General features: G+C 41.2%; 3 protein-coding genes across 6 annotated transcripts; 2 read left to right on the top strand and 1 right to left on the bottom strand.

The window, feature by feature from the left end:
• The first annotated feature begins 1,267 nt into the window (after positions 1-1,267).
• On the top strand, positions 1,268-3,701 carry LOC135349074 (WASH complex subunit 1-like). Its single transcript, XM_064547551.1, has 4 exons — positions 1,268-1,477; positions 1,653-1,842; positions 2,101-2,866; positions 3,262-3,701. Exons 1-4 carry the CDS (start codon positions 1,344-1,346, stop codon positions 3,570-3,572), a joined length of 1,401 nt encoding a protein of 466 aa, XP_064403621.1. The 5' UTR covers positions 1,268-1,343; the 3' UTR covers positions 3,573-3,701.
• Positions 3,702-4,253: 552 nt separating this feature from the next.
• Positions 4,254-18,264, bottom strand: LOC135348745 (transcriptional adapter 2-alpha-like). Its single transcript, XM_064547046.1, has 14 exons — positions 18,123-18,264; positions 17,945-17,982; positions 17,835-17,891; positions 17,630-17,775; positions 17,405-17,480; positions 17,263-17,326; positions 17,162-17,205; positions 17,055-17,088; positions 16,472-16,551; positions 16,330-16,401; positions 15,549-15,666; positions 15,469-15,491; positions 4,733-4,806; positions 4,254-4,552 (listed from the first exon to the last, which is right to left on the bottom strand). Exons 1-14 carry the CDS (start codon positions 18,209-18,211, stop codon positions 4,364-4,366), a joined length of 1,104 nt encoding a protein of 367 aa, XP_064403116.1. The 5' UTR covers positions 18,212-18,264; the 3' UTR covers positions 4,254-4,363.
• Positions 5,303-18,261, top strand: LOC135348746 (uncharacterized). 4 transcript variants are annotated; one of them, XM_064547049.1, is made up of 7 exons: positions 5,303-5,967; positions 6,449-6,658; positions 7,010-7,135; positions 7,743-8,706; positions 9,059-9,268; positions 13,962-14,087; positions 14,838-18,261. In XM_064547049.1, the coding sequence occupies exons 1-4, from the start codon at positions 5,458-5,460 to the stop codon at positions 7,836-7,838; spliced, it is 942 nt and encodes a 313-aa protein (XP_064403119.1). In that variant the 5' UTR covers positions 5,303-5,457; the 3' UTR covers positions 7,839-8,706; positions 9,059-9,268; positions 13,962-14,087; positions 14,838-18,261. The 4 variants fall into 4 exon arrangements, with proteins under 4 accessions (XP_064403119.1, XP_064403120.1, XP_064403118.1 ...); XM_064547050.1 differs by lacking the exon at positions 13,962-14,087; XM_064547048.1 differs by lacking the exons at positions 5,303-5,967; positions 6,449-6,658; positions 7,010-7,135 and having other exon boundaries at positions 8,060-8,706; positions 14,838-15,225; positions 15,500-18,261.
• Positions 18,265-18,286: the final 22 nt, after the last annotated feature.

Here is an 18,286-nt window from a genome sequence, read left to right as displayed (position 1 = left end):
CCCACGTTATTTAGGCATTCACTGCACAGCCAGAGGAGGTTGGTCACATATCAACGGAGGAATGTGCATGCACAGAGAGAAAAAAGAAGGAAACGTACAGAGAAAAGTAGCTATTCTAGCTAAGGATTCAAACGATCGTATATTATAGCCTTCTATACTTACTAGCAGTAAATGATGCTAACAACCCAGTCATGCTAGAAAGCATAGTCATACTTGAAGCAATGAGCCAGAAACTCAATTTTCGAGTTGTTGCTGCACTTTCCTTGGTTTTTTGACTCCTGTCTTAATGTAGCAGGTATAGCAATCATGGGTTTATGATTTATAAACTAACAGGAGATGTATACAAGAGAGATAAATACTCAAGAATAGCAAGAGTGAGATCAGCAGGTTGAAGACGAATTCGAGGACAACACAAAAACTGTTTGCCTCGAATTCGTCTTCAACCTGCTGAAAAAACCGTGGTGAAACAAACAGATTTTAATTGTGCCAACCTCCTCTGCTGTACGGCTGTAGTTATCATGCTCACATGTACCTCCTGCAAACTCTACAATCTCAACGTGGAATCTCCTTCTCATTTTATTGGCGTGATAAATGAACACATTAATAAAGTTGCTATATACGTGAAATAGCTAATTATATTAACTCATTTAATTTAGGGTGTTCCAATTAACTATTATGATTTCTATTACCTGATATATTTTATACCGTATATAGCAGGTAATTTCGTGGGGTAAAAAAATCGTGCAACTCGAAAACGGTGATTTTTGTGAGTAAAAATTTCGTTGGACTTATTGCCTGCACTGCACTGCATGTAGCCACGCCTATGTTTTCGTGGGAGAAATTTTCGTAGAGGTCAGCTTGCCCACAAAAATAACCAATATTTTACCCCACAAAAATTACCCGCGCGCTATACGGAATTATATCTTACCAGGCAATGTAATGTCCCGACATAATATCTGTTTCGTTTTCACCCTCCTCTAGTTTGTTCATCATGTGATCTCAGAGCATGTAATTCATCCAACACAATATCTGCATGCAAGAGATCGAGAATGGAAAATAATGAACATAATTATAAAATAACTTACATTTTCTGCAAGTGACTAATAATACAAGTTGCAAACATCACAGAGCTCATCATTCCACGTGGTTTTTGGTAAGGAGCGTGAAAGAGGGGTGGGGCTGGTGTTCCTACGTGTATAGGTTGAAAAAGAAAAAAGTCAGGCTGTCATCTGTACTGTAGGGGTGTGGTTAAGCTAAGGGGGGCGTACCTCGTAGGTGGTAATCACATGTCTGTCAAAGACGTCTTTTCTGTGTAAGTATAAAGTACTGTACTGTAGCATGCAATGGCTGGCCACGCTTACAACGTCCCAGTGATTCTGTCAGACCTCAGGAAAGAGGAGTCCTACAGGCAGATCGTCGATGCCTTGGAGTACTTGGATGCTGTCTCCAATGACATTTTCAACAGAATAACATGCAGGTAGCTTAAGTGCACAACATTGAAGATGACACATTCACTATAATTATGAATAGATAAGTTTAGTCAGTTAGAATGTACATTACAGTTCTTAACGTGCTCATAAAAATATTTGACAGTCTAGATCATAGACTAGACGCCATAGCTCTGAGTGTTCAATCCATGGTTTATTCCCCAGGATTGTTGAGAACCGTGAGCAGCTGGTGTCCCTTAATGGTCGTATCTTCACTGCTCAGGCCAAGATAGACAAGCTACGCAGTACGAGCACCAAAGCCACACAAGTGTTCTCCTCCCCCAAGTACCCTGCCCCAGAGCACGTGCCTGACTATCACACCATCTTCCATGAGGTGGACCCAGCTCTGCTCAAGGTACGGTCTCTCTCCTTAGCTACCACAGATAACATGCTATAAAAATATCATGCTCTGATAAGTAATAATTGTTTGCTGAGCTTGTCCATTTCGTTGACTACAATAGAGTGTTTTCCCTTGTATCTTTTGATTGTACTTTAGATAATTCCTGGACTAAAATTGCTAGGCTAAAAACAATAAGTATACATGTATGTACGATAATGGACCAATTCATTCATATCAATTTTCATATCAGCCGTATCAATCCTCTATATCCAGGTTCGCAAGATTAAGGACCCAATAGAGTCTCGCCTCATCGAGGTATCCATGGAGGTGCTCAAAAACAAGAACAAGCCGTATCGACTCAACCTCAGGCGACAGAAATCTCGACAAGAGAGAGCGATAATGGATGACCCGGAAAGGGGCGAGGGTTTGGGCAGTCTCCCTAAGAACCTCCCCTCTGTTAGCTCTCTCCTTCTCTTCAACACCACGGAGAACCCATACAAGAAGTATGTCCTCCGTGACCCTCTAGAGGGAGCAAAGACAAAGACAAGAGACAATATGGCCGAAGAAGAGGAGAAACTTCACGATGCTCCCGAGACGATTACCCACGGAGAACAAATGGAGCGTGGCCATAAGGACAGTTTGATGTATGTACCTCTCATGCCTGAACTTCCCGAATTGGATGTCCCCGATATGCTCCCCTCGTTGCAGTATGTAGCCTCAGATATGTATTACCAAGGAGACGCTGGGGCCTCCATTGCACCCTCCGTGGCTAGCCTCATTCCTGAACTACCTAGCCTAGCTGATCCTGGCGCACCCGCGGCACAAGACACACCCAAACTACCACCCCCCGTAGAGGATGCTAGCGGACCACCCCCGCCTCCACCACCTCCACCACCTGCTCCTGTTGCAGCTCCACCCCTTCCCACAGTACGAGAGGACGCTGAAGAGGACAGCTCGGATGATGAAGCTGGCACACCCCCTGGCGATGGTGATGGTGATGGTGACAGGTCCAACCTCATGGATGCCATCAGGAAAGCAGGTGAGTTGTATAATCTGTTAACAGTAGGAATATCATAATTATGTGTGAGAATCTGTGAAGGCTGTTAGTTGTAATGTATGCTGTTCATTGATGGGTACACAGTGTAGCGTACATGTCTAATAAAGTGATGGCCTGCTAACACATCAGGAATTGTAAGCTTTGAAGTTAGGATGGTACAATTTCACAATTCAGAGATGTATTTTGTAGCCCTTTGAAAAGCCTATAATAGTGATTGTGTTTGGATTTGAGAAAAACACATGCTATGGAAAGATTGTGTCCCTGCCATTATGGTATAACTCTGCTTAATTTAGAGGGTGACCACAATAGAGACAGGTATAACACATGACAGCTTGTGACACAGTATTCCTCGTTCTGATGCTCGTATGTATCTGCAGGTGGTGCCTCCAAAGCTAATCTAAAGAACTCCAAAGACCGAAAGATGGAGCGGAAAGCCAAGAAAGAAGACATAACAGACTCTGGTGGAGGAGGAGGTGACCTCTTGGGTGACCTCTCAGCCGCCCTCGGCCGTCGACGCAAGGCTATGAGTGGAAAGGACAAGGAAAGTCGTAAAGAAAAGAAAGAAGAGCACAGTCTGGGAGGTGGCTCCATGTTGGACAAGATGTCTCGTATGATACCCACCCTAGCAGAGGGTACAAAGGACAAAGACGACAGTGATGATGATGATGGAGAAGGTTGGACTGCATAGTGTAGTTTATTTAGTTTAAACTGTTATTACTGTTATGATTATTAATTGTTACATTTCATGTCCGTCATTTATAATTATTGGTTGTGTGCAGCATTGCAGTGTTGAATGTACATACTTATTATGCCTCGAGGCGTGTGTGTGTGTGTGTGTGGGTGTGGGTGTGTGTGGGTGCGTGTGTGTGTGGGTATTGCTTCTTGTTCTGTGATCGCAGGCTGTTGGAATATTTGGTCACATGACATCAAACAGGAGGGCTGTGATCTAATGAAAGACTACAGGAGGCTGTGATCTAATGAAAGACTACAGGCTAATGAAAGACTACAGGAGGGCTGTCGACTATCACAATGAAAGACTACAGGGCTGTGATCTAATGAAAGACTACAGGAAAGTGGGGACGGCCGGTTTCCCGGCCACCCACTACAGCTCCGGAGCCCCGGTTTATAACCCACACGCTACATGGGTGAACTGCAACAAGTCAAAAACGTAGGAGGAAGGGGATGTTTTAGCCTCGATCCAAGGCCGCACTGAAGATGAGGCCTTGCCTTGTATGCATGCATGAGTCAGTGACTGTAATGATTTTATAGCTTATTCCTTCTACTATATCTAATACTTTTTGAGCGAAAACATAACATAGTGAGAGGAAATTAGCACAGGCGCAGCTTGCGACACTCAATTAAGTAATGATTTGAATTCAGATAACATGTCAAAATTAATTACAATAAAATATTAGACAAACACACTATAAATGATGAGAAAACAGGATATTATACAAGTAAAATTAAAAGTTTTATGCACTAGCTGATGTGTACAATCCAACCTCTACTGACAAAGAGATTGAATATCTTTCTAGTTTTGTTCACGTCAATCTTGAGCAGCTTCCTACACTCTGCTAGAGTTAGTCTCGAGTGCTTCTCATACTCCGCCAACACGGTCTTCTTGTACTGAAGGTATGGCATTGGCTGGATACGAGTGGAGGAGCACAGCTGTGTGTGTGTGTGTGTGTGTGTGTGTGGGGGGGGGGGGGGGGGTGAATGTAAGAGGTGAAATCTTGTGAGGGTAATAATATAAAAACTGCATTAAATCACATAATATATAGTTAAAATTCATGACTTGTATTATAGCTTGGGGAGGAGGTGCAGTGTATCACATACTGTATTAGATACCTCTTTCTCGTCCTCCTCCAGTAGCTCCACCCCAGCAGAGAATGTGATGTCCAGCGGTTTACTCTCCTTCACAGCTACACAATAAACAGAGCAAAATAATAATAGACAGCTTGTATGACAACTATTAACCGTTTCAAATCTCGTAGTTAAAGCACAATTTATACTGGTGATCTTTACCATTCAAATACAGCCCTTGGTATATATATTATAAACAGATACTATAACGAGTAATCAACTAATCACGGCAAGTTAATAACCTGACCCCAAGCAGGTCCTACACAAATTAAGTATTACATGTATTATACTGCATAACATCTCCTAGCTTGGAAATTAAACAGGCCCTAGGGCACACACATGCATTACCGGTACCTTATTGACACACAGAGACTCATTGACACGAGTCAATATGTGTTTGCTAACATAGGATGATTTGTGTTAGCAAACACATGAAAAGGGAAGGAGTATCTTACTCAGAATAGCTGGGTGTAGCAACAACAAGTTACACGCTGACAAAACCACAACACAGCAACATTTCTCTGAATAGCATTACGAAGCATAATAAAGGAGATTCACTTTCATTTGAGCAGTTATAATAGGCTATCGCAGTTATTATTAGATGGGGGGTGGCCCGTTTTTTTGTTGGGAGGTGGCCGGGCCACACCTATCTCAGTTACTGTAGCTATCATACAAGTTAATAGACTCACAGAGACAAGCTAAACTAAGCCATGGAGATAGTTAACAACTGTTCCTACGGTGTCATCACACAAAGACAGATCAGTGGAACAGGCAGAGAGAGTAAGACTGTTGACAATCTCAGAGTTAGTGTTGACCATAGGGATGAAGGAGTGTACGAAAATGTTGAGTACAACTTCACTAATATCCCGATCGAGCAAAACCACGCCTACAATGTGCACAGTACTGGACGGTTGGACGAGGTCAGTGAGTACGTCGAATTAATCATCCCTACGGAGTCAGCTGCAAATGTGATTGTCCAACAAAACCAGGCTTACAACATCATTACTACACAGCCAACAACTGATCGTTGCTACGAGAATATCCCAGAAAATGCGAATGAGCAAATTTATGAAGAGCAACAAAACCATTTGACACAAGCCCCTGGGGAAGTATCAACACAAGCCCCTAAGAAAGTATCAACACCTATTTCGCCATTGAAGGCTATCTGTAGAACCTGGCAAGGCAAAGTGGAAGTGGCTGTCAGAATAAACATCCTTGTGGTGAGATAATTGCACTGATTTTAGAACATGCTTATAACCAATCTAACACTACGTCTCACAACTAGAGTGTTCTACAAATTAGTAGTATACGTACCGAAAGTAGTGAGGGTTCTGCTAGCCCTGATGTCTTCTAGAAACTTCCTAAATAGTGTCTAGATCATTAAATGGAACCGTGTCTCTAGCCAATCAGATTATATTAGCTGTATGCAGATGAGGATAGTTGGGGTGTAAAGGTTTTAATTAAAACCAGTTTACAGATAACTTTAATTCCGATCATCTATTTTTTGTTACCTCCAACCACAATGAAATTTACGAAGACTTGGAGGTTACTAAATAAGATTAAGACGATCAGAATTAAAGTCTTCTGGAAGCAGAATACCTAGACCTTTTGACCCTTGACCCTGACTATCTTCCTCCGCAATACTTTTAATTCACAGAAAACAATGTTAACCCAGAAATGCACACACGTCTACCAATGCAGCTGGCATTTCTACTGATGGGGCTATATGTATCTGCTGGTCAGGCTTACATCACACCTAATGAGTTTTCATTGAATCCTCTTAATTCATATATCAGAGTGATTGTAGGAGGTATTTTTCCACTCCAATTGAGTATTGTAATCAGCATGGAAATAGTACACCTCTGCATCAGGACATGCAGGATAAGGACAACCAAATGTTTCCTCACATGGGTAAGTACAGACTATACGGTTACAGCGTATATACAGTAAACAAAGCTATACATTTTATCAATAGTTCATTATATACTATTCATTGAGTGATTGACTATTCATCTGTGTATACATACATCAAAATAGCTATTATTAATATCTTCAGACTCCGCTACAAGCAGGAGTGCATGAATAGCACTCCTATAAGCCACAAAATATCTGAAGACCGAGAAAAATATAATTGAATGGCCTTCATAAATAAATGTGCATTCCGTTTGAGTCAAAATGACATGCTTCAGCTGGTGCGGTTCCATCCAACCCAGTTAGCCTTGTGCTTACTACCCCCTTCCAAACACACACACACACACACAGGACATTTTATACTGTTGCATGATAAGCTTCTTCTCACTGGTGTTCCTCGGAATATCAACCTGGCAAACTGTACTATGGTCTACAACAAGTAATCTGGTAGAATATGCCCTCTTCATTCTAATCACGGTAAGTTAATAACCTTACCCCAAGTAGGTCCTACACAAAGCTACTAAATTAATACATGTACCGTATATGCTTGATCAGAGGCCGCTCTTGAGGCCACACTCAAATATAGTAGCCTCCCTATAGGCTACAGCCCATCTTCAGTGCAATAGAACCGCTCTCAAATAGTAGCCTCAGTGAATTTTGAGGCTATGTCTCTGCACGTGGCAGCCATATTGATACTGGTATCTATAGACGGTAGGTAGCAGCTTGTTAGTGCTTTTGAAAGACTTTTCTAGTTCGAGTTTGTGCAGGTCAAAAGAACTTTTGATGATAAACTAAAGCTTGTTGAATTAGCTGGGGCTAATAATTAAACGCCGCTCTTGAACAGTGGCCTCTCTTGAATTGTAGCGTCCTCTGCCAGCAAAATGAAACATTTAGTAGCCGCGACTTCTGATCAAGCACATACGTTACATGTATTATGTACATAACATCTCCTAGCCTGAAAATAACTATTATAGATTTGCTCAGTGATTCAAACCCTATACATAAACTAATATCAGACACACTCACATATTTAAACTACTATAAATTATATATCCCTCAATAAATGGCTGTAATTCCTACACAGGTACTGTGCTTCATCTTCATGGCTCTGTACATGCTCAAGGTTTGCTGGATTAGAGCAACCATTAGTATGAAGTGGGATTCAAGAATGGAAATATAAAACAGCAAGAATAGCCAGCAAACTGCCTTAAACTAAAACATTAACATTAAGCGCAATAAATTCATACGTAGTTACGATTAAATATCATCACATATTTCACAACTGCCATATAATTATGGCCAAAACCATAGACAACAGCTCAAAAGGAAACTATTACACACATAATTACAATCATTATAGGAAGCACAGTTTTATTATTAGACGGGCGTGGCCCGTTTTTGTTGGGAGGCGGGCCACACCCATCTAAGTTACTGTAGCAATCATAACAAGTTAAGAATCACAAATAGAAGCCATGGAGCTAGTTAACAACTGTTCCTACGATGTCGGCACACAAAGACAAATCAGTGGAACAGGCAGAGAGAATGAGAAGATTGTTGAAGATGCTGTTACAGAAACAAATGTTGACATCCAAGAAAATCCTGCATACAATTTCATAGCTACCAATGCGAGTGTTGAGTGTGGGGATGGGGGAGAGTACGAAAACGTTATGTACAACTTTACAAAAATCCCGATCGAGCCAAACCCTGCCTACAAGGTGCACAGCACCAGGCGGTTGGACAAAGTTAGCGAGTACGAATTAATCATCCCTACGGAGTCACCTGCAAATGTAATTGTCCAACAAAACCAGGCTAATAACATTATTACTACACAGCAAGGTGATACTGCATCTGATCGTAGTTATGAGGAGATCTCAGAAAATATAACCAAGCAATTTTATGAAGAGCAACAAAACCATTTGACACAAGTCCCTGGGGAAGTATCAACACAAGCCCCTAGGAAAGTATCAACATCTTTTTCGCCATTGAAGGCTATCTGTAGAACCTGGCAAGGCAAAGTGGAAGTGGCTGTCAGAATAACTATCCTAGTGGTAAGGTAACTGTAGAACATAACTAACACTACAACTCACAACTAGAGTGTCTAAAAATTATGCCATACAGCTCATACGATAGCTGTGTATGCAGAGAAGGATAGTCGGGGTCAATTAACGGAGGACTTTATTTGCATTCCGATCATCTACTCTTTCTTTGTTGTTACCTCCACCCACAGTGAAGTTTACAAGGGTTGGAGGTACTAAAACAAGATTAGCAATGCAATTAAAGTCTCCGGAAGCAGTAAGACCTAGACCCAGACCCTGACTAGCTTTCCTCTGCAATACATTCAATTCACACAATAAAAGAAAACAATGTTAACACAGAAACACACACACGTCACCAATGCAGCTGGCATTTCTACTGATGGGGCTATATGTATCTGCTGGTCAGGCTTACATCACACCTAATGAGTTTTCATTGAACCCTCTTAATTCATATATCAGAGTGATTATAGGAGGTATTTTTCCACTCCAATTGAGTATTGTAATCAGCATGGAAATAGTACACCTCTGCATCAGGACATGCAGGATAAGGACAACCAAATGTTTCCTCACATGGGTAAGTACAGACTATACGGTTACAGTGTATATACAGTAAACAAACAATTGTTTATTATAGCTGATTGACTATTCATCTGTGTATACATACATCAAAATAGCTATTATTAATACCCTCAGACTCCTATTGCACGTTGCAAAGACATTTTTACCCGAGGCCGTGCCGCGGCCAGCGGGTATAGTAGTCTGTTGGTTTGTTACCCGAGGCGCGCGTGGGCGGCCACGGGTATAGTAGTCTGTTGGTTTGTTTGTTTGTTTGTCTGTTTGTTTGTCACAGGTATATCTACTCACCTGGATGCCACAGCACTGCGTTTACAGCATGGATAGCCTTCACACAACAATATCTTGGTTTAAGTAGTGGCAGATTTTGATGTTAAAGCTTCTTTGTCAAGCAAAAGCTAAGAAGCTTAAACAAGCTTGTGACTAGGTCTGCTTACCTGGATGTTCTAGCACTGCGTTTACAGCATGAGCAGCCTCCACACAACAAGTTAGTACTTTGGATAGTGGCAGCTTTCGGTGTTAAAGCTTCTTTGTCTAATAAAAGCGAGCAAAATGTAGCTTGAACAGAACTTGCACATGTGTTACTTATAACTGAAGTGATCCTGTACCAAGAACGATGGAACAGGGTCACTAAAGTAGAAAGCTGTATATACCAAGAACAATGGAACAGGGTCACTAAAGCAGAAAGCTTGAATTATAGCTCCTGCTTTTAGCTGACTGGGATCTAGGACCTGGAGCCATACTTCTCTGAGACTCCAGGCTTCTTTGCTGTGATCCTAATCCACAGTGCATATAGTACCACTACCTGTTCTCAATGTTTTAGCATGCCTCCAGTCTGGTTTAGTTTTATTGTTCCTTAGTTGCTGTGCAAGTCATACGTGATACTATATGCACTGCATTATATTTCTGGTTTCTATAATCATGTCACCAGCCGAGGGTTTGCACTAGCCTCTACACAGGCTCTCCTTTTTCTGTTCTTTATCACAATCGTTCAATAAGATAAAATACTGTATTATTCGTTCAATGAGATAAAATACGGTATTAATTGGAGGAATAAAGAAAGAAATAGACGTAAAGTTAGGAAAAAGGAGAGCCTGTATCGGGAAGTCGCGTGAGGGTAGAAGGGTGGTAGAAGGGTGAAAATGAGTGTGGGCATACTGAGCTAGAGATGTTGGACTGCCCACGCAGAGGTCTACGACTAGTAAAACTTTGCCTGCAGCAAGCTGGACATGGACTTGGAACTGGAAGTTTGCAAGCACTATAGCTAGCTATACCTTAGGATTTGCTAGATGATCTACTAGTCTAGATTGTGTGTTTAGATTCTATCACTATTACCTTTTCTTGTGTCTTTCTACATGCTATAGTAGAATAGCTTAGTCATCATTATCATATAGCAGGTAGCTACTGCCACCAGAGCTGGCCACGCTGGTTCTCTGATCTGACTTGCAGCACAGCTTGGTGGTTGTCTCAGTGCAGTACAGTACAGTCTTACTCTGAATGCGTGGGAGAATACCTTACGTCACGATTGTGGGCTACATATCGCCCACGTTCATAAAAATCCTTGTGGATCACGCGATTTCCCAAACCAGGCCTTACGTTTTCTTAACTGTACGCCCATTTCTTTCTTTGCTGCCTCACTATGTCTTTCTTATGTTTATGGATGAACAGTGACAACAGCAAGAAAAAGTAAGGCCTGGGAACGAGGCTAGGTTTGCACTTTAGTGCTCTAGTTTGTTTGTCTGTTTGTTTGTTTGTCACAGGTATATCTACTCACCTGGATGCCACAGCACTGCGTTTACAGCATGGATAGCCTTCACACAACAATATCTTGGTTTAAGTAGTGGCAGATTTTGATGTTAAAGCTTCTTTGTCAAGCAAAAGCTAAGAAGCTTGAATAAGCTTGTGACTAGGTCTGCTTACCTGGATGCTCTAGCACTGCGTTTACAGCATGAGTAGCCTCCACACAACAAGTTAGTACTTTGGATAGTGGCAGCTTTCGGTGTTAAAGCTCCTTTGTCTAATAAAAGCGAGCAAAATGTAGCTTGAACAGAACTTGCACATGCGTTACTTATAACTGAAGTGATCCTGTACCAAGAACAATGGAACAGGGTCACTAAAGTAGAAAGCTGTATATACCAGGAACAATGGAACAGGGTCACTAAAGTAGAAGCTTGAATTATAGCTCCTGCTGCTGACTGGGATCCTACTCCATGCAGAACCTGGAGCCATACTTTTCTGAGACTCCAGGCTTCTTTACTGTGATCCTAATCCACAGTGCATAATTATATCTACAGTACCACTACCTGTTCTCAAATGTTTCAGCATGCCTCCAGTCTGGTTTAGTTTTATTGCTCCTGAGTTGCTGTGCAAGTCATACATGATAACAACATCACTATATTATGCACTGCATTATATTTCTGGTTTCTTTTTAATCATGTCACCAGCCGAGGGTTTGCACTTTAGTGCTCTAGTTACCCGAGGCGCGTGGGCGGCCACGGGTATAGTAGTCTGTTGGTTTGTTTGTTTGTTTGTCTGTTTGTTTGTCACAGGTATATCTACTCACCTTGGTACCACAGCACTGCGTTTACAGCATGGATAGCCTTCACACAACAATATCTTGCTTTAAGTAGTGGCAGATTTTGATGTTAAAGCTTCTTTGTCGAGCAAAAGCTAAGAAGCTTGAACAAGCTTGTGACTAGGTCTGCTTACCTGGATGTTCTAGCACTGCGTTTACAGCATGAGTAGCCTCCACACAACAAGTTAGTACTTTGGATAGTGGCAGCTTTCGGTGTTAAAGCTTCATTGTCTAATAAAAGCGAGCAAAATGTAGCTTGAACAGAACTTGCACATGCGTTACTTATAACTGAAGTGATCCTGTACCAAGAACGATGGAACAGGGTCACTAAAGTAGAAAGCTGTATATACCAGGAACAATGGAACAGGGTCACTAAAGTAGAAAGCTTGAATTATAGCTCCTGCTGCTTAGCTGACTGGGATCCTATTCCATGCAGGACCTGGAGCCATACTTCTCTGAGACTCCAAGCTTCTTTGCTGTGATCCTAATCCACAGTGCATATATCTATAGTACCACTACCTGTTCTCAAATTTTCAGCATCCCTCCAGTCTGGTTTAGATGTATTGCTCCTTAGTTGCTGTGCAAGTCATACGTGATAACAACATCACCGTATGCACTGCATTATAATCATGTCACCAGCTAGCCGAGGGTTTGCACTTTAGTGCTCTAGTTTGTTTGTTTGTTTGTTTGTCTGTTTGTCACGAGTATATCTACTCACCTGGATGCCATAGCGCTGCGTTTGCAGCATAGGTAGCCTTCACATAACAATATCTTGGTTTAAATAGTGGCAGATTTTGATGTTAAAGCTTCTTTGTCGAGCAAAAGCTAAGAAGCTTAAATAAGCTTGTGACTAGGTCTGCTTACCTGGATGTTCTAGCACTGCGTTTACAGCATGAGTAGCCTCCACACAACAAGTTAGTACTTTTGATAGTGGCAGCTTTCGGTGTTAAAGCTTCTTTGTCTAATAAAAGCGAGCAAAATGTAGCTTGAACAGAACTTGCACATGCGTTACTTATAACTGAAGTGATCCTGTACCAAGAACGATGGAACAGGGTCACTAAAGTAGAAAGCTGTATATACCAGGAACAATGGAACAGGGTCACTAAAGTAGAAGCTTAAATTATAGCTCCTGCTGCTGGCTGGGATCCTACTCCATGCATAACCTGGAGCCAGACTTCTCTGAGACTCCAGGCTTCTTTACTGTGATCCTAATCCACAGTGCATATATCTATAGTACCACTACCTGTTCTCAAATGTTTCAGCATGCCTCCAGTCTGGTTTAGTTTTATTGCTCCTGAGTTGCTGTGCAAGTCATACATGATAACAACATCACTATAATTATGGACTGCATTATATTTCTGGTTTCTTTATAATCATGTCACCAGCCGAGGGTTTGCACTTTAGTGCTCTAGTTGGGAAGGTTTCGAGTAGCTTTGGAAAACACATAATTATGTTGCTTGTATGGGCTGAATAAAAAGTTTTCACAACCCTATAAAACCACAAAGCCTTACTTGCAAAGTCAAACAAAGTGTTCATCAAACTTCTCAAACTTTTTTTGCTAACCAACACACACACTGGCATCTGACTAATGGCAAATTCATATTGTAGAACCAAGGGTTAGGTCCTATTTCAACTACAGTATATTATATAGCAGGTAATTTTCGTGGGGTAAAAAAATTCGTTTATCTTGAAAACGGTGACTTTCGTGAGTAAAAATTTCGTTTAGTCTCGTTGCCTGCACTTGCATTCATATGTTCTGGTAAGCTACGCCTACGTTAAAATTTCGTGGAGGTCAGCTTGCCCACGAAAATAACAAATTTTTTACCCCACAAAAATTACCCGCTATACGGTATAGCTACAAGCAGGAGTGCATGAATAGCACTCCTATAAGCCACAAAATATCTAAAGACCGAGAAAAATATAACTTGTTAATTGAATGGCCTTCATAAAATAAATAAATGTGCATTCCGTTTGAGTCAAAATGGTACACTTCAGCGGGCGCGGTTCCATCCAACCCAGTTAGCCTTGTGCTTACTACCCCCCTTCCAAACACGCACACACACACACACACACACACACACACACACACACACACACTCACACACACACACACACACAGGACATTTTATACTGTTGCATGATAAGCTTCTTTTCACTGGTGTTCCTCGGAATATCAGCCTGGCAAACTGTAATATGGTCTACAACAAGTAATCTGGTAGAATTTGTCCTCTTCTTTCTAACCACGGCAAGTTAATAACCTTACCCCAAGCAGGTCCTACACTAAACTACTAAATTAATACATGTACTGTATACGCTTGATCAGAGGCCGCTCTCAAATATAGTAGCCTCCCTACAGCCCATCTTCAGTGCAATAGAACCGCTCTCAAATAGTAGCTTCAGTGAACTTTGAGGCTATATGCTCTGCACGTGGCAGCCATATTGATACTGGTATCTACGGTAGCAGCTTGTTAGTGCTTTTAAAAGACTTTTCTGGTTCGAGTTTGTGCAGGTGAAAAAAACTTTTGATGAATTAGCTGGGGCTAATAAACGCCGCTCTTAAACAGTGGCCTCTCTTGAATTGTAGCCTCCTCTGCCAGCAAAATGAAACATTTAGTAGCCGCGACTTCTGATCAAGCATATATCGTATAGCGGGTAATTTTCGTGGGGCAAAATATTCATGGTTTTCGTGGTTGAAAGTCTGACCACGAATATTTTACCCACGAATGAAGCGACCTTGCCTACCTTTACCTGCAAGTGCAAGCAGCAAACACAAAAATATTACCCACGAAATGTCTCAATATTTTGTCCCCCGAAAATTACCCGCTATACGGTATACGTTACATATACTATGTACATAACATCTCCTAGCCTGAAAATAATATTTGCTCAGTGATTAACATTCTTACATAAATTAATATCAGACACACTCATATATTCAATCTTTCTCTGCTACAAATTATATATCCCTCAATAAATGGCTGTAATTCCTACACAGGTGCTGTGCTTCATCTTCACGGCTCTGTACATACTCAGGGTTTGTTGGATTAGGGCAACCATTAGTAGGAAGTGGGATTCAAGAATGATAATATAAACCAGCACGTACGGAAAATCAGCGAACAGCCCATAGCCTTAACGTAATTAAACTCATAGTGATTACGATTGACGCACGTATACATTGGACTATATAATTGCTGCATAGATTAACATTAAGCAGGCCCTAGGGCGCACACGATGCCTTATTGCACACATGTATGCTCTACGATTCTTTGGACATTAACCCAATTATACTAATTACATGTAAGTGCAAGGTGAACTCATAGGTGAGGCTACTGTAGCTTCTGGCAAGGCAAAGTGGAAGTGGCTGTTAGAATACTATCATAGTGGTGAGATAATAGAACATACTTATAACACCCAGAGGAGGTACGACAGACGTGGTTCAACTCTAGCAATTAGTATCTGATTAGACACTAATTACCCGCCCACGTACATCATTATTAATCAGAGGCTGTTTTTCTCTAATTGAACGACCAACACAGCAATAACGCTGTACATGGGAACAATCAAACACTAATTGCTAGAGCTGAACCGCGCCTGTCGTACCTCCTCTGAGACTTTAATTAACATACCGGGTTTCTTTATTTTCATACTCCTATATAGGAAAAATTCCAATGAGTCACATGACACACAGCTGATAGTCCTAGCTCACCCGTGCTGTAGCACCTGATAGAGGAACGTCTCCTCACTCCTCACACCTCTCACACACTCCCTCTGCTCACACTCTTGCTGACGACGACGAGTCAGCAGTTTCTCATACAAATCAGCTCCTATAAAGAACGGAAAAAATGTCTTATACAATGAAAGCACCGCGGGTGCTGATGCCTCGGTGGAGGTGCCAAAGCTACATAACATAAAACTACTAATAGCTAGCTTTTATACACACATTGATTATAATTATCATGATGAACATCTTTAATTTTGCTGCATGAAAATGGTGGGTAATGATCAACCATGATTGTTGTTAAAAACGATTGATGCCAAAAGTTCAAGTCTAAAATTATGGCTGCAAGTCAGCAGAGCCTTGCAGCTCTCTGCTCACTCTTGCAGCTACCAATAGCTAGCGTTCTAATGTAGAGCTAACTACTAAGTAGAGTAGTAACACTCGGGGAACAAGTTTTGCTACGGACTCTTCTGAAAAGGCTGCAATAGCATTCCAAGTAAGCAAAACTAGGCATAACTCGAGAACGAAGCATTATTTTGCAAATCCACGAATTAAAATCCAAGTAAACATGACTAGAAGCCTATAGAAACTCTTACTTGCACTTGATTCATCCTTGAGCAGCTGTAGCGGTCTACACACACACACACACAGACACACTACCGTATACCTCGCTTGCGCATGCGCACCGAGGCATAAATATACCATCACAGTGTCTCTATTAAACTGATATTTCTAATACAACAATTCAGGTAGGACTGAAATAGATTACCTTTGAGAGTTGTGATGCCATTTTCTCTGTAACACTTTAATTTCTTAATCTGCTGATGAAGCTCATCCTCCACTGTCAGAAAAACAACATAATTTCAATCTCGTCATCACAAAGCCTGTAATAGTAGCACTCGTACACTTACTGTAGTGACTGATGAGGAACTTGGCTGCACTCTGTGGACTCATGAACCTCATGAACGGACGAGCCACCATCTTCAATCTCCTGAGGTACGACCGGAAGAGACAAAAAGATAAAGTTAGAGATCCCTTCATTTTTGAAATTACTATAGTCGGCTCTGTAACTTGAGTTCTGACGGTCCAAATTTTATGATTTTATGATTTTTGGAAAGCTTAGAAGGAGCCCGTTCAGATGGTGGCTTAACTAACAAATTTGGAACGGATCATAATTTTCCATTTTCGGGAAAAGACCATTATAGCCCATGGTATTTTGTCAAAAACAGGCTCAAAATAGACTTTTGATTTTAACACATCATTTGAATAGCCTCTCTCTAAGCCTTCAGATAATCATAAAATTATCGTTTTTGGACCAACGGAACTAAAGTTATGGCTGCTCAAAGATGTTCTATTTAACGCTACGTTGATTCTATTAGCGTGCTTTACTACCTCAGGCTGTAAGCTCAGACACATTGCACAGTGTTTTATATCTATACAGTACATTCCTTCAGCTAGAGGAAGCTTCAAACACTTGCAGTGAGAGAGACTTACAATTGACTCTTTGTCAGTCTCGTCTTGTCAATGGCTACGGGGAGAAGGCAATTAAATAGAGATAAATTTTCGGGAGGAAATGCAACGTGAGATTTACAATAACACACCAATCTGCTTCTTGATGTCCAAGAGTCCGTACTCCCGCACTAAACTGTGGGGGCGTGGCAATAATCAGCTCGTCCCTTCAAAATAACTACACAATGTTTACCTCTTTCGTGCAGCCCTTTGCTTCAGTCGAGAGCAGTAGATCTTTATGGAGGCCAAATTAAAAGCTGGGGAGGGTCAAATACACTAAATTAATTAGTTTACTATATACCATGATAATAATGCATGCAGCTGCGCTGACATACCTTTCATTAGCATGTCATCATCATCAGAGTCAGGTGACAGGTTTGCCACTATACTCTCTGCCCCGTTGTCAGGCTCCTATAATATAGTATACAGGAACATAACGATAGTATACAAGAATATACCAATAGTATACAAGAATATACCAATAGTATACAAGAATATACCAATAGTATACAAGACAATACCAATGATATATTGCACTAGTATAACACTAGTAATCTCACCACAGCAAAGTCTCCACGACGTGGCATGAACCCAGATATCTCGGTACCAGGATAGTACACTGGAACCGGATCATTGGATTCTGACTCTCCTCTGGCATGGGAATCAGACTTTACTACTCTGCACACTTCTGGACGGAGTGGTATCGCTGCCCATTGTATAACGAGTTGATAAATATTTGCATTCATGACACAATATACGGGTTACCTGGCAACACAGGGTGGGGGTTGAACATGTAGCAGTTGTTGTAATGATCTTGACATTCTGAATACGAATCAAATGATAATGTTTGCATACCTCAATCTATAAACACTTACCTTCAAGTGTCTTTCCAACTTGTGTTGAAATAGGAGCCCTATGATGCGGTTAATGTCTCATGTAAAGTGGATCCAAGAAAGTAATAATTATGTGGACGTGAGAGTATTGCGATTGTGTGGACATGATTATTATTGGAATGTACGTCATTTAATATAAAAATATTAAGTCCCACTTTACCAGTTTCCATATCCATACTCATCAATGGCTTCCAGCAGCTGCAGCTCTTCTTTACCTGTCCAGTCATCGCAGAACAAACCAGACTCCATCACTAAACAACCTTCTTAGCTTTTAGCCTAGATGTGCTTCTATTGGAAAATCCTCACCCTCGTGGATTAAATGGG

This window comes from Halichondria panicea, chromosome 15 (assembly GCF_963675165.1).
Source record: "Halichondria panicea chromosome 15, odHalPani1.1, whole genome shotgun sequence".
Classification (NCBI taxonomy): domain Eukaryota; kingdom Metazoa; phylum Porifera; class Demospongiae; order Suberitida; family Halichondriidae; genus Halichondria; species Halichondria panicea.
The sequence above is the reverse complement of the archived record's forward strand: the minus strand, read 5'-3'. Positions and strand labels throughout refer to the sequence as shown.